The sequence below is a fragment of the Anser anser genome (genome assembly GCF_964211835.1).
Source record: "Anser anser genome assembly, chromosome: 2".
NCBI classification, from domain to species: domain Eukaryota; kingdom Metazoa; phylum Chordata; class Aves; order Anseriformes; family Anatidae; genus Anser; species Anser anser.
Genome location: NC_139721.1, coordinates 64,801,428 through 64,815,385, shown reverse-complemented (window position 1 = coordinate 64,815,385; position 13,958 = coordinate 64,801,428). Strand labels below are relative to the sequence as shown.

Genomic DNA, 13,958 nt, shown 5'->3' with positions numbered 1-13,958 from the left:
ATAATAAAATCATGGAAAGGGGGAGTTTCAAGAGTTACTGTTCAGGAAACACGTGGTAATACACCAGATCCACACTTACAAAATGATGAAAGAGTACTTTGTGCTGGAGTTTTTCATTTAATAAGACTGTTAATTGAAAATGTGAGAAAATATTGACAAATACATCTGTTATGGCTCAAACTTAAAAAAAAAAAAGGGCAGTGATAAAAAACACTATTCATAATGGTGGTATCCTAATAAAAGTAGGTAAATTGGAAGGTATAACTGCTGGTATCCTCCTCTAAGCTACTGAGGAGGGAGAGGACCTTCTGAAGTCTCCAGTGGCTATTCTGAGTCAAGGTAACTCACTAAGTGGACTATGGTATTTGCAATATATGTTTCTGATGTAGGAATTATTTAGATGATAAACCAAAACAGACTTCTGAAGCACTATGCATAATTTTAGGAGGTTTTTAAAACGTGTCATTTAAATTCAAGAAAGAAGCACAATAAAACGCATAAAACATGAATATGCATACATACATAAAACATCTGTATCTCTAAAGCAGCACATACCTCATGAGGGTTATAATCTGGAGGTAACTTCTCCAGCATCTCATCAGCAAGACGTTGCACCACTGCTTCTCGGGTTTCCCCTCCTCCAGTGCTGCTGTCTTTGGGCTGGATGCTTACTATTGTACTCAATGTCTCGTTAGCCAGGTTAGTCTGGTAAGTTATATCTGCATTAGGGTGAAGTCCAAATACCTTAAAGAAAAAGGGAAAAAAATAGGAAAAAATTGCAATTTTCCTTTTAAAAATTTATCACTGAAAGAACCCATGAATACAGATAAACAAGGAAGAAAATCTACAGCTCTATAACATAATAGACAGGAACAGGTCAGTGGAAGTCCACCCATTTAACCGGACAAGAACCAAGCCCAAATTATACAGAAACATTAACACAGGTTGCACCTACAACTGCATTTTCATTCAAACGATGAGTGTGGTTTTGATCTGATCTTCTGATTGTTATCACAAAGCAGGCTTTGGATCATACTGCACACAGACTGATTCCTTTCCACTGGATGAGACTAGAACTTGTTGGAAATATGTCGTATGCAGACACTGACCCCTTACCACTAACTTCTCTCTACAGATCTACTACTATTGTACCTGCTCGAGTAGATGTCCCTAACAATCAGACCAACTGCCAATTCTAATACATTTTGTTTCACTCAGTCTCTTAGGCTTATATAGCATGAAGCACAGTGAATAGAACACTGCCCACATTTGAAGTACTCAGAGATTTTATCACTGGTGATAATATTTAGGATATTTTATGTTTTGTGCTATTTTCGGTTTAAGTCCTCCATTCCTTACTTCTCCTTCTTTTGAAACTGAATTATTTTATTGAAGATACATCTAGCAGAGAATTACTGCAAAGCTGCCCTTTGTTTAAATGATAATAGCTTTCTCAGAAACCTCTGCTGAAATATCAGCAAGTCTTTGATTGTCAGGTGGATTGCAACTTTCATCCAGGAGGAATTGGACTGTAACTTATTTCACAAGCTCTCACTGAATTATAGCTATTAATTATCTCTAACAAACTTTGAACCACTGATCCAACAATGAGGAATGCTTACCCCCAAACTGAGCACCGATGCCAAGCAATTTTCTGTCTCATGTTATGTGGTTTTGTATATTAGAATTAGCATATTCTAAGAAGATACTCCTACTAATCAATATTTACACACTTTGAGTACAGAACAAAAAGGGCCATGTGCAGTATTTTTGTTTGTAAATCTAGAAACTTAAAGGCAAGGGATATAAGTGGCTGCACTTGTGTCAAAGCTAGCAAAGCTGATATACACAATCTGTGGATCTGACCCTTACACCACAGCACAAAGAACACAGTGCAGACCTACTATTGGCTGTGAGAGAATGTGGGACAAAAACTAGCACAGAATTAGATTCCAAGCAGGATTTAACATGTTTTACAGACAGCAGTTACCTCAACCTGTATACTTAGAGCTGTAAAAAGTGAAAATATCAATGCATTTTATTGCTTTCATATTCTATCATCACGTGATGACATACACATTTGAAGATACACTCTTTTCTGCTTGTGCTCTTGCAGAATAAGGGCTTGTTTGTTTTTGTTGTTGCAGATTTTGTGGCAATGCTGTAGCCTGAGTTAGAAATACAAAAAATATCTTCTATCGTGAATGTAAATTGCAGTGCTAGACCAAGGGCTAATTTCATAACTGGGGTAATATTGACAAAGACAGGGATGTTACACTTTGAAAAAAATCTCTGCTGCTAGGTGTTCATGCAAGTGATATATGATCACAGAAACCAGAGAAGTAAAACAATGGGCGGAGCAGTGTCCTGGAGGTCCTGTAAATTAATCAAGGAGCCCAATTTCTCATTCCCTGTGAACCAAAATCTCTGCAAATTTTGATTAAAAAAGTGACATTGGATTCTGTCTTTCAGTTGTTTTTTTTCAGCCTGATAAATCCTCAAAACCAATTGCTAATGCTCTATGCCCCTGTGAAATCAAAGTCATTTTCAAAGGGATTGCTGAGTTCAATCACCCTCTTCAGAAGTCAGTGTTTATTCTGATCAGAGGTTGAAATTTCTTCAAAAGAGCAAGGATACAGCAATCAGACTTATTCAATCTTTCCTTCTCAACAAAAAGTGGAAAGGGGAGGAAACAAAGATACACTGTTTTGACTAGCACAATATCCTTTGTGGAACAAAGACAACTGAGAGCTTAAAAGGTTAAAGGTTGCCATGAGCAATTTTGACAGATTTTAGAAGACAGAAGAAAGTAGACATGTTCTTTCTAACTTGTGAAAATGTGAAGGAGAAATACATGTTTGCTTTCTTGGACTTCATCCTATTCACATAAAAGTCAATGGTAAAAGGTGCATCTTTATCAGCACAAATGCCTTTGCATCTGCTTTCACTACCTTCAGAGATTCAAACCTTGAAAAATTTGTTTTATGAGCATGGAATCTTCTCAGCCTCTTACCCAGCACATTATCAGTAGCAGAAATTCATTTTTTTTCTATTCAGTCCTGTCTATTTAATTTTAATAGAAATTACCCATAAAGGCATTTATCAACTTAACATCAATGAGACAGAAACCCATAACATTCACTTCTATTTCAGTTTTAACTGACTTCAACACCTGTAACTGTATTAGTGGGAATAGGGAGTTGCAATCCTCCAGTGAATGTGACCACTTCAGTATACACACACTGGGTCATGTAAAAATGTTTGCAACCAGGAGCTACCCTGCTTTCTTGGACTTCATCCTATTCACATAAAAGTCAATGGTAAAAGGTGCATCTTTATCAGCACAAATGCCTTTGCATCTGCTTTCACTACCTTCAGAGATTCAAACCTTGAAAAATTTGTTTTATGAGCATGGAATCTTCTCAGCCTCTTACCCAGCACATTATCAGTAGCAGAAATTCATTTTTTTTCTATTCAGTCCTGTCTATTTAATTTTAATAGAAATTACCCATAAAGGCATTTATCAACTTAACATCAATGAGACAGAAACCCATAACATTCACTTCTATTTCAGTTTTAACTGACTTCAACACCTGTAACTGTATTAGTGGGAATAGGGAGTTGCAATCCTCCAGTGAATGTGACCACTTCAGTATACACACACTGGGTCATGTAAAAATGTTTGCAACCAGGAGCTACCCTGCACCTTACTCCATCAATTCATGACAACATCCATCTCTCCCAGTCCTCATAACAGAATAATGTCCTAAGTATAACTTGTAAAATGAGACTATACGGACTTTTTATTCATTAATTCTTTCTACTCATGTCTGCTCTATCCCATGCAGAGTCACAAAATCAAGTTCAGCTTGGAAAGAACCTGTCAAGGTCATCTAATCCAAACCACATGTTCAAACAGCTCAGCTAGAGCAGGCTGTCCAGAATGGTGCCCACTTGGGTTTTTGAACATGTTCAAAGATTGCAACTTCACAACCTCTCAGGTAAACCTGTGCCAGCACTTGGCCACCCTCACTGTGTTCTCCTGTGGTCAGACTGAATTTCCTGGTTTTTAATTTACACCCATTGCCTATTGTCCTTTCACTGGACACCACTGAAAAGAGTCTGGCTCTGTCTTCTTTACACCCTCCCAACAGGTATTTATACATATTTATAAGATCTCCCCATGACCCTTCTCTTCTGCAGGCTAAAGGGTCCCAGCTGTCTCAGCCTTTCCTCATATGAAAGATGCTCCAGTCCCTTTATCAGCTTCACAGCCGTCTGCTGGACTCACTCTAGTAAGTCTGTATCTTGCCCAACAGGACCAGGGCACATGAATGTGAGACTTCTTCTAAGTGTCTGAACATCTACTTCATCTTCCTGCTTAGCAGATATTTAATAGACACCCACTACAAAAGTACCCCTACTGATCTGCCTGCTAATTCCGCCTGTACACTCATGGCTCTGGAAAACAATTTTTTCTGATAAAAACTCTAATACTTCAAAATATTTTACCTCAGGTGTATCAATCACTGGCAATTGCTCTATGTACTGGAGATAGTCTTCAACTGTTTTCCCTTTTGGAATAATATAATCTTTGTAGAAACAAAATTTGTCGCTAAACATATGCTCTCCAAACCATACTCTTGCAAATGTATTCAGCAGTGCTTTGTCAAGGTCATCAGTTACGCGGCCACCGTACTGTACTTCCCCAAGCATATAGCGAACGCAGCTCCAGTTCACTCCACGTTTAATGTCCATGTCATCCAAATGATTCTGAACAAATTGCACACTGGCTGTGAAGTCTGCCTGATTAAATTCATAAGGAATATTCCAGCCCAGTGGACCAAACTTTCTTCTTTCCTGTAAGACAGACAGAATTAAAGGTAAAAGGCAGATACTAATTCTGGAGAAAAGATTGAGTGCAGAAAAATACATGAAATATGCTGGGCTGTATTCTACCACCAAAAAAAAAAAAAAAATTCACTTAATGCATACAAGGCCAAATGCTTGATTAATTATCTAGTACTTAAATATTTCTTCATTTATTATCATCAGTAGACAGAGATGAGCAAAAAAAGAGGAATATAAACATTTTCACTGAGAAAATACCCTCTTTTTTAAGTGCAGTGAATCTGTGAGTCTAGAACTGTATTTTTTTAATTTCAAAAATGAAGGTGCTGTTTTAGGAAAGGATGTCCAAAATCCATCAGCCATGACTATTTTTTGTGGTTCTTTTATGGACATTCATACCAGTGAAGCCCCTGCACGTGCAGACAGAAAAAGCTGCTTCATTTAGAGATGCAGCTAGCAGTATGTGGATATTAGAGCAGTATCTAATATTCTTAATTACCTCCAAAAAGATGATCCAAAGGCAAGCACACCACAGGCTGCCACTTGGACCACAATGGATCAGAGCATGGATGCCATAAAATTAAATTAACTAGGTAACAAACATAAACTAAGGATGCTGAAAAATCTGTCAAGAGAACAATGAAAAGTTGTGGTTAATCCATCAAGCACTTTCTTTAATAGAACTCCTGAACAGCAAGACCCAGAACCATCTTCCACCTTCATTTCCTCCTGTAGGTTTCAGTGAAGGAAGGATTTATATTTACCTCGTCACCCCTTCTCATTTTGAAAGCAGTAGTTTCTAGACTAGGGTCTTCCTCTCCAAGCTGTAAATTTCTTTAATGTGCTTTTATGGTTTAAAGTATTAGTACAAACCAGTTAGTTAAAAGATAGATCACACAGTCATGCCCAAAGACTTTAACAGAAGAGTAATCTAACTGTTAATTGGTTGACTGTCCTTTTTGACTCTGAAATACCATCCCTGTTGGAGGGACAAGAACAACATGTGCAGACAGGTGCAGTAATAGAGGCGTGTTTTCTTTCTTATTCTGTTTATATTAATTTGCCAATATAGGCTTTACATATAGATATGTTTTTCATTACTAACATATTAATTAACAAATGAAACGTGGCTTCACGACAGAAGAATAAGAAACAATTTGAAACCTGAACAGTTGTGTGAAGAAATGCTACAGCATATAGCAGTGGTTTCCACTGTGGCATGTTGCTCACTTCTAGGTGATCCTGAGTAATAGCAGAGTATGTTCGTTTTAAGCTAGCTTTCACACCTGGAAAATAAGTATAAAAATGTTATATATGAGCAAAAAAATGTATGGAATTGATAACTCCAACTTCTGCTAAGGAGGATTCACTCCTCCAATTTACATTATTATCTTATATATAGCTATATATAGCTTCAAATAATCCCTCTGAATCAATCATCTTTTCAGCTGGTCATACCAGGCAAAGTTCAACTACATTTTGTTTCACGTAGAAGATGACAGACCGGAGATTATATTAAATTCTGGAATCCAGAAGGAATTGCACTTAAGTAACCATATTCCAAATGTCAGCAGTAACAACTGAATAATAAACATAACTATTCAACAACTGACAAAGACACCTAACATGTCAAATGAAACTGCACATCCAGTAGTCTGTATTTCAATATTTACATATAAAATGAAATTTGGTTCTACCAAAGATAATTTATTTAGATTTCATTCCTACAGCAATCTCAAAATTCTGTATGCAGCTTCTTAAACTGGCACCAAGTAGATGAGGTAAGATCCTAAATTCATAGTGGAAATATTAATACTTGGGGAGGTTTGTTGGAGCACTGAAGCTTCATATCCCGGGAACAGATTCAGGCAGATGTTACTGACAAAATTTCATCTTCCATGGAATATGTAAATAGCAGATGCTTTCTGGCAGTGTTACTGAAGCATAGTCTCTCCATTGCCAGACAACGCCAAGCGTGAGTTACTCACACCAGGTCTGTCTTATGATACCTTCCACCTAATAAGCTTAACACAAGACTAAAAAGATAGATTTCAAGTGCAGTAAATAGAATGGCCAAGTCACTGTACTTCTTGTGATACAAGAGAAGACTTTTTGCTTCTTTCCTATTTCACAAAGATCATGCAGAACAATATTCAAGGAAACACATTTTCAACATATTATTAGAATAAAGCTCCAGAATCAAGAGGAATTCATCAAGCAAAGAATCTTATCACATCATGTTACCAGTGTAGCAGGACAGTATCAGAACACTAAAACTGTTTATATTTAATCTTGACTTAAATTTTACCCCAGGCATATTTCTGTTATTAAGAGCAAGTTGTAAATAAGCTATAGTATGGATTAGAACACTGCTTCTTGGCATTATAGGGTGTTGTCATTTGATAGATTTGATTTGTGATTTGAATGATAAGGAGGGATCACAGTGCAACTAAAATAAAATAATGAATAAAAAAGGGTGAATAAAAAAGGCTGAATAAAAAAGGGTGGAAGAGAAGAGAAAGAGGTAAGAAATTTTTATCAGGAGACTGCTCTTGAAGGTGAAGTGTATACACGGAAAGAGTGTCTTCTACAGCAATCAAACACTGTAGAAATCTTACTAAAGTGCAAAGGAGGATGAATACTGAAAGTAAGAGTTTTAAATGACTGAGGGATTAAATTTGACCTTGGATAAAAATTCTCAGCTCCTACAGACTTCATTAACTGAAATCAGTGGTAAAACACACATATAAATGAAGGGCAAATTAATGTGTTACACAGTCAAAAATGAGAGAGTTAAAAGACAGAGTGTCAGACTTAAGGATTTCTTCCCGCCAGAGTCCAAAATACAAATACAGCCTTCCCTCATCATACTCAATGAGCAGACATAAGGCAGTATAGTAAAGTTTCTTCTATAAATACATAAATGACATCTGCAGATAGCAACATAATTTGGGTAAGAGAGCGGCAGTCAACAGCAGGACAGCAATAGGTTACAGACTACTTAAAAAAACTGGCTGTTTTCGTATCACACAGAATCACACCAAACAGGTGAGGCAAGGAAGGAGCCTCTGGTGGTCACCTTCCCCAACACCCATTCTCAAAGCTGGATCAACTCCAGCTGACCACTCAGCACCTTATCTAGGTGGGTTTTGAAGATGGAGCCTCTAAAACTCTCTGCACAAGCTGTTCCAGTATTTGACCACCCTCACACTGGGTTAATTATTTTTCTAATGCTGAACTGGAATTTCCTGGCTTTCCACTTAAGTCCATCGCCTTTCCTTCTTTCACTTGGCACCGATGTCTTGCAGTTTTCCTTACTCCTTCCCATCATGCATTTATATGCAATGATAAGATGCCTCCTGACCCTTCTCTCCTCAAAGTTAAACAATCATAACTCCCTCAGCCTTTCCTTATCTGCTCCAATCCCTTCAGTATCTTTGTGGCGCCTCACTGACCTTATTCCAGTATGTCCATGTCTTTCTTGTGCTGGGAAGGCCAAACCTGGAGAGACCACTTCAGGTATTCTCTCAGCATGGGCTGAGTAGAGAAGTATCACCTCCCACCACCTTCCAGAAATGATCTCCTTAATGCAGCCCAGGGTGCTGCAGGCCATCTTTGCTCCAAGGGCATATTGCTGGCCCATGTTCCACTTGATGTCCATCAGGAGCTCCAGGTCCTTTTATGCAAAGCTGCTTTAGCAGCTGGTCAGCCCCACTGTGTGCGGTTGTATGGATTTCTTTCTCCCCAGGCAGAGTACTTGGCATTTCTCTGTGTTGAGTTCAGCAGATTCCTGTCAGCCCATTTCTCCAGCCTGTCAAGCTCCCACTGAACAACAACATGACCATCTGGTGTATCAACCCCTTCTTCCCACTTTGTCTCATCTATAAACTTGCTGAGGCTGCACTCTTTCCCATTGTCCAGGTTATTAATTAAAAGTATAAACATTTTATTTTAAGTATTTTTATATATATATATAAATTACATATTAAATTTTAAACATTTAAATAATTTAAAACATTGTTGACCTTAATATTGATCCCTAGGGTACATCACTAGTGACTGCTCTCCAGCTGGATTTGTGCAGCTGACCAAAACCCTTTGAGCTTGGCATTTCATACAGTTATCAGTCTACTTCATTGTCCAGTTACGTAATCCCAACTTCATTAGTGTGTCTGTAAGGTTGTTATGGGAAGCCGTGTCAAAAGCCTTTTTCAAGTCAAGATAAAAAACACTGTTTGCTGTCCCTCATCCATTAAACCAATCACCTCATCATAGAATGCCAGCAGGTTGCCTACTAGTTTCAAAGATTAGTAAGTAATCAATGGCTTACAGTTTTCTGGCAGCCAGAAAAAGAGGAAAAGTACACCAGGAACAGATATTGTTCAGTATGTTCATCAGTTTCTTGAATAAGGAGATAAAGGACAACCTCAACAAATTTGCAGACAATACTAAATTAGAAAGAGTAGCTGATATACCAAATGGCAGAGCAGCAGTCCAGAGGAATCTGTATAAAGTTGAAGACTTGGCCAACAGAACCTGCATGAAGTTCAACAACAACTGTGGCAGACTAACTCCATGCACTTGTACAAGCTGGGATCCGACTGGCCAAGTCCTACTGGTAAGCACCTCAGGGTTATTGCAGATGCCAGGATGACTACAAGACAAAATAGCACTCTCCTAGCCAATAAGACAAACCAGATAGTAGGCAGCCTTAGAAGGAGCATAGCCAGCAGATTAAAGGAAGTTCTTATCACTTTTTCCTTAGCACTGGTCAGGCTTCCCCTCAGACACAACGTCCACTTTCGGCATACAAGAGAAATGGGAGAAGCCTATAAATGTGGTGGGGTGCTGAAAGTGCATGACCTACAAAAATAGGTATGCAAAAAACAGCTTAAACTGTGAACACTGAAAAGCTGCAGATAACTGTGTGTACATATGTGGGACAGTGACAGTCCAAAACTGAAATTTTAAACTCTAAAGCATAAACCTTTTACTTGGCAGCTGTAACTGGTACAGGTTACAAAAATTGGCTGAGTCAGAATGATGTACGTCAGAACTACCAGTCAGGAGGCTGATCACACATTGTGCCTCTGTTCATAGACTATTACAGTTAGGAAAACTGAAGACTTAACAGTGCAGAAAAGCACAAGAAGAACATGCTAGCCGAAGAAAACATCCCAGAAGTAGGTCAAGGTCCCAGAGATGGAGGAGACATATGAAGACAAATATCAGAGGATGCCCAGGGACCTTGGCCAGTAATGTTCAAGACTGGTAGCTGCATGCAGCTACACAGCATGAAACCAGCATGCCTTCCTGCTGACTTTCTCTCTGACCTTCCTGGACCAGCTGTGATATCTGTGATGGGAAGTCAAGACCAAATTAGTGCAATGCTGTGTGGCTGTGGGAGCATGAAAGAGTGTCTAAAATAATCATGTTGCCTAAAAGCCCTAATTTCACTGGTTCTTAAGTAAACCCCAGTATCCAGATCTACCATGGTTTATTATTTACTGTCTTGCAGTGACAGAGGCTAAGGGGTGATTCAGTAACTACTCACAAATACTTGAAGGACAGTAACAAAGATGCTGGGATCAGACTCTTCTCAGCAGTGCCAGATGACATAACAAGATGCAACAGCCACAGCTACATACTGCAACTAGGAAGGGTTAGGTTGAATGTTCAGAAGAGCCCTTCCATTTCCTTACCCAGTAGAGCATAGGATCAGTTCTTCTCTGCATCTTTGGCTGGGTTTAACAGGATGGCATGAAAAGAGTGATGGCATGCACTAAGCATGCACTAAAGGACCGCTGACATGATCCACAGGGTCTACCCAAACAACAAAATCACTATCAATTTCTGTTACAAAACAAATCCATTTTCTCCCTGAAAGGGTCATGCTTTATACATTGCAAGAGTGACTAACATAGTGCTGTACTTAGCTAATGAAACAACAAAGAATAAAGACTAAAACATTGCACAGATTACAGTGATACAGAGGAGAAATAAAATCAAGCTCCCCCCCCTCCCCCAGCTTAGACCCCTCCAAAAAAGCATGTTTTCCTACCTTGAGGTGGTTCATTAGTAAATTTGATAGATGACTGCAAAAGATTAATAGGAAACTCTGGGTGAGCCTCTGTAGTGATCCAGGTCCTGAAACCTTCATTCATAGTTTCTGTTGTGGTGATGGTGTCCATTAATTCACTAAGAAACTCTAAGCCAAGGTGGCAGTTCTGTAGAAGAAGCCATCCTCCGTCTTGCATGCACTGATTTAACAGGCGCCTTGCATGGACTTCTTGGCCCTGACCCATTGAAATGGCACGACAGGGAATGTTCTGGAAGGAAAAAAGAAAGCTTTTTTTTTTTTTTCTTATTTTTTTTTATCGTAGCGGATTAGCCACATGATTTACTGCTTCTGTAAGCCAGTATGTAGTGACACTGTGCCACAAAGAAAACCTCTCAAATCAGTGGAGATTAGTTATACTAAAACAGAGTAAGCAAAAGAGTACAAAGCTCCAAGTGCAGTCATTCAGAAAAACAGAAGATGAAAAAAGCCCTCAAAAGGGGATCTGAAAAAGACAAACTGATCAGGTTGCTATCAGGACCATACAAGTCCAAGGGTAATATGCAGGCAAAACTCTCTCTTCCTTATAGTTCTTACTGTTCTTGTTAAATAAGCAGTCCCCTGGCTTAGGTTGGCTGCCTGATTCCCAACAGGGAAAAAACAGAATTGTCAAGCCCAGTTGAGTATATTAGCCCATATACATTGTAGGTACAGATGAAGCTGTGGGCAAAGAACTGATGAAAAGACAGAGTTGAGTTTCATGGACAGTTTCCTGCTCCAGACCTAGAGCTGACTATCTCTTCTGCTGTGAGCCATGAGCTGCATAAAGACCTATCAATCTGGGCCTATCTTCAACTAGCTAAAAGCTGCAAAAGTTAACTTTAAGTTTTCCTTCTAGGAACTCTCTGTTGCTGTGAAACCAAAAAGAAAGAAAGTCAGACAGTCCTAAACAGTGTGGATGAGGCTGTGAGAGAGAAAGCTTAACCATATGAACACAAGCTGGCAGGTCACTTGACCTTACAGTCAGAGAACAGGCCCTGACCTGATTTTATTTAATAGTATAAATGCAGCTACTGCATATGATCCTCCACATCCTGGCAAAAGATTTAAGAAGAAGAAAACACCAAAGATCAGAAAAGCTATATCCTTCTCTCAGATCAGTGAAAACTGAAAATGCAGCTAAAAGAAGAGAAGCTAAATAACCTGAAAGAAGCAAAGCTGAATAAGCTGTGGAGTTGGCCATGTGCTGAAGGAGCAAAAACTTTATCTGTTCTAAGGAGAAGTATCTGAGTATAGCTAGCACTTCTCTAAGTCAGACACTACAACTACCCCTGCAGACTGCATAGATATTCAGCTGGTTCAGTATTGCCTAACAAAGCATATGCTCATAACTTGCTCTTCTCAGCAATGTTACCTCTCAAATGTACAATCAGTAGATGTTATAGAAACATCAAGAGAAGGAAAAAATATTTTTTCATTATGGATTGTCCTCATTTTACTCCTTTTGAAATAATTGTATCAAAATATCTGCCTACAGAATATTTCTGTAAATAGTGAATTGAGACCAACATATGTGTCATCTTAATGCACCATGCAGATGAAAATACTATAATTTTAGTTACCTCAACTGTCCCAGACAGGTCTGCTGAAGGTCCCAAAACTAAGAAACAAACTGTATAATAATTAAAATATGTGTTTTTAATAATGTTATAATGCTAGATAAGATTAATTTCATTTTAATTCAGAGTGTTGAATTCCAGCAGGGGCAGAAATTCATAGGGGGCAGAAATCCAGCTAGTTTTAAGACAGTTTGCCTGCTTTATAAAGAAGTCTATATAGCTCAGTAGTCACAAATACTGTTTCAATTTCTTGTGGAGACATCCGAACAATAAAATGTTAGGGTGAAAAATACATTCTTGTCATGAATTTGAACATTGCCAACTGCAAATGATTGATTTATATTGCTAATATATTTAGGGGTGCCATTAGTACGCCATGCATGAATAAACCAGGTAATCTCTTTGGCACCTTTGCAGCCTGACTTCTTGTTGTTCTATACACTCTTCCTTAAAACATGAAAGTATTTTAAAACTACTCACTGCAATATACTTTTGGAATGACAGCAAAACCTGATTTTTTTTAACAGTCAGCCGCAGAGCACCTTCTATCTTTGAGCACTTTCCTAAACTAACTAAGGTCTAGCTTAAGATTTGACGGAATGGGAGAGTTTTGTTCCCCCAGTTGTAAGAATGACTAAGTGACTGGCTGACTTCAAGTGACTCTGTTAGGAGGTTAGCATCCTTTGCCCCCTTGTATGGCCAGTGGGATTGAAATACTCAGCTCTTGGACGCAAGTCAGAGTTACAGCTCAATCATGTACTCTGAAATGCTTTCAAAGGAGCCACTCTTTCTCTTTATTGATTACAGAAACTAATTCCTATTGGAGACAGTGTAAGGAACTACCTACGAGTCCATTTACGTTGATCGGCCAAACAGGTGACAGAAAACACTATCATAAAGCTGACACTCAAATTTGTATTCGTATTATAAGCCATGAAAGAAAATAGGAATCCAATCTGAACCAGCTAATGCATTTACATGGACTCAAGGATACCTTTGATTTTGCAAGACGTTCTATATTTTCAGTGGGGTCAGACCCCACTGATAAAAAGCATGTCAAAGGTGTTCGACAGTCACTTTCTGTCCACATTGCTTCCATCTCAAGAATAAATCCTTCTGCATATTTCATGCCCAGGGATTCTGCAATGTAGTGTCGAGCCTAAAAACAAACAAACAAACAAAAACACAAGTTACCAAAAAAAAAAATATATATATATATATAGATATATACACACTTTATTTTTTTATTTGCCAATAATCATTGACGTGGAATTTACCAATATCTACACACTGGATGACAAGAACTTTTTAAACTTTTATTTTCAACTTTAACAAAAGAAAAGTTACAGTCCTACAGGTTGCAACTATTGAAATTCTCAGGTAGCAAACTTCAAAGAAACAAAAGAATTCTGTTCACACAGCAGCCATTC

At 38.4% G+C, this 13,958-nt stretch overlaps 1 protein-coding gene across 7 annotated transcripts in view; it reads right to left on the bottom strand.

Annotated features, from left to right (window-relative positions):
* The window catches only part of LOC310895394 (dynein axonemal heavy chain 5-like), a 154,055-nt gene that overhangs the window by 24,369 nt on the left and 115,728 nt on the right, over positions 1–13,958 (bottom strand). For all 7 annotated transcript variants that reach the window (XM_083826723.1, XM_083826725.1, XM_083826726.1 and 4 more), the window contains 5 exons: positions 13,523–13,687; positions 10,913–11,180; positions 6,016–6,137; positions 4,513–4,860; positions 556–744 (listed from right to left, as the gene is read on the bottom strand). In XM_083826723.1, the coding sequence (XP_083682849.1) occupies positions 556–744; positions 4,513–4,860; positions 6,016–6,137; positions 10,913–11,180; positions 13,523–13,687 (1,092 nt within the window). The remainder of the gene's footprint in view (positions 1–555; positions 745–4,512; positions 4,861–6,015; positions 6,138–10,912; positions 11,181–13,522; positions 13,688–13,958) is intronic.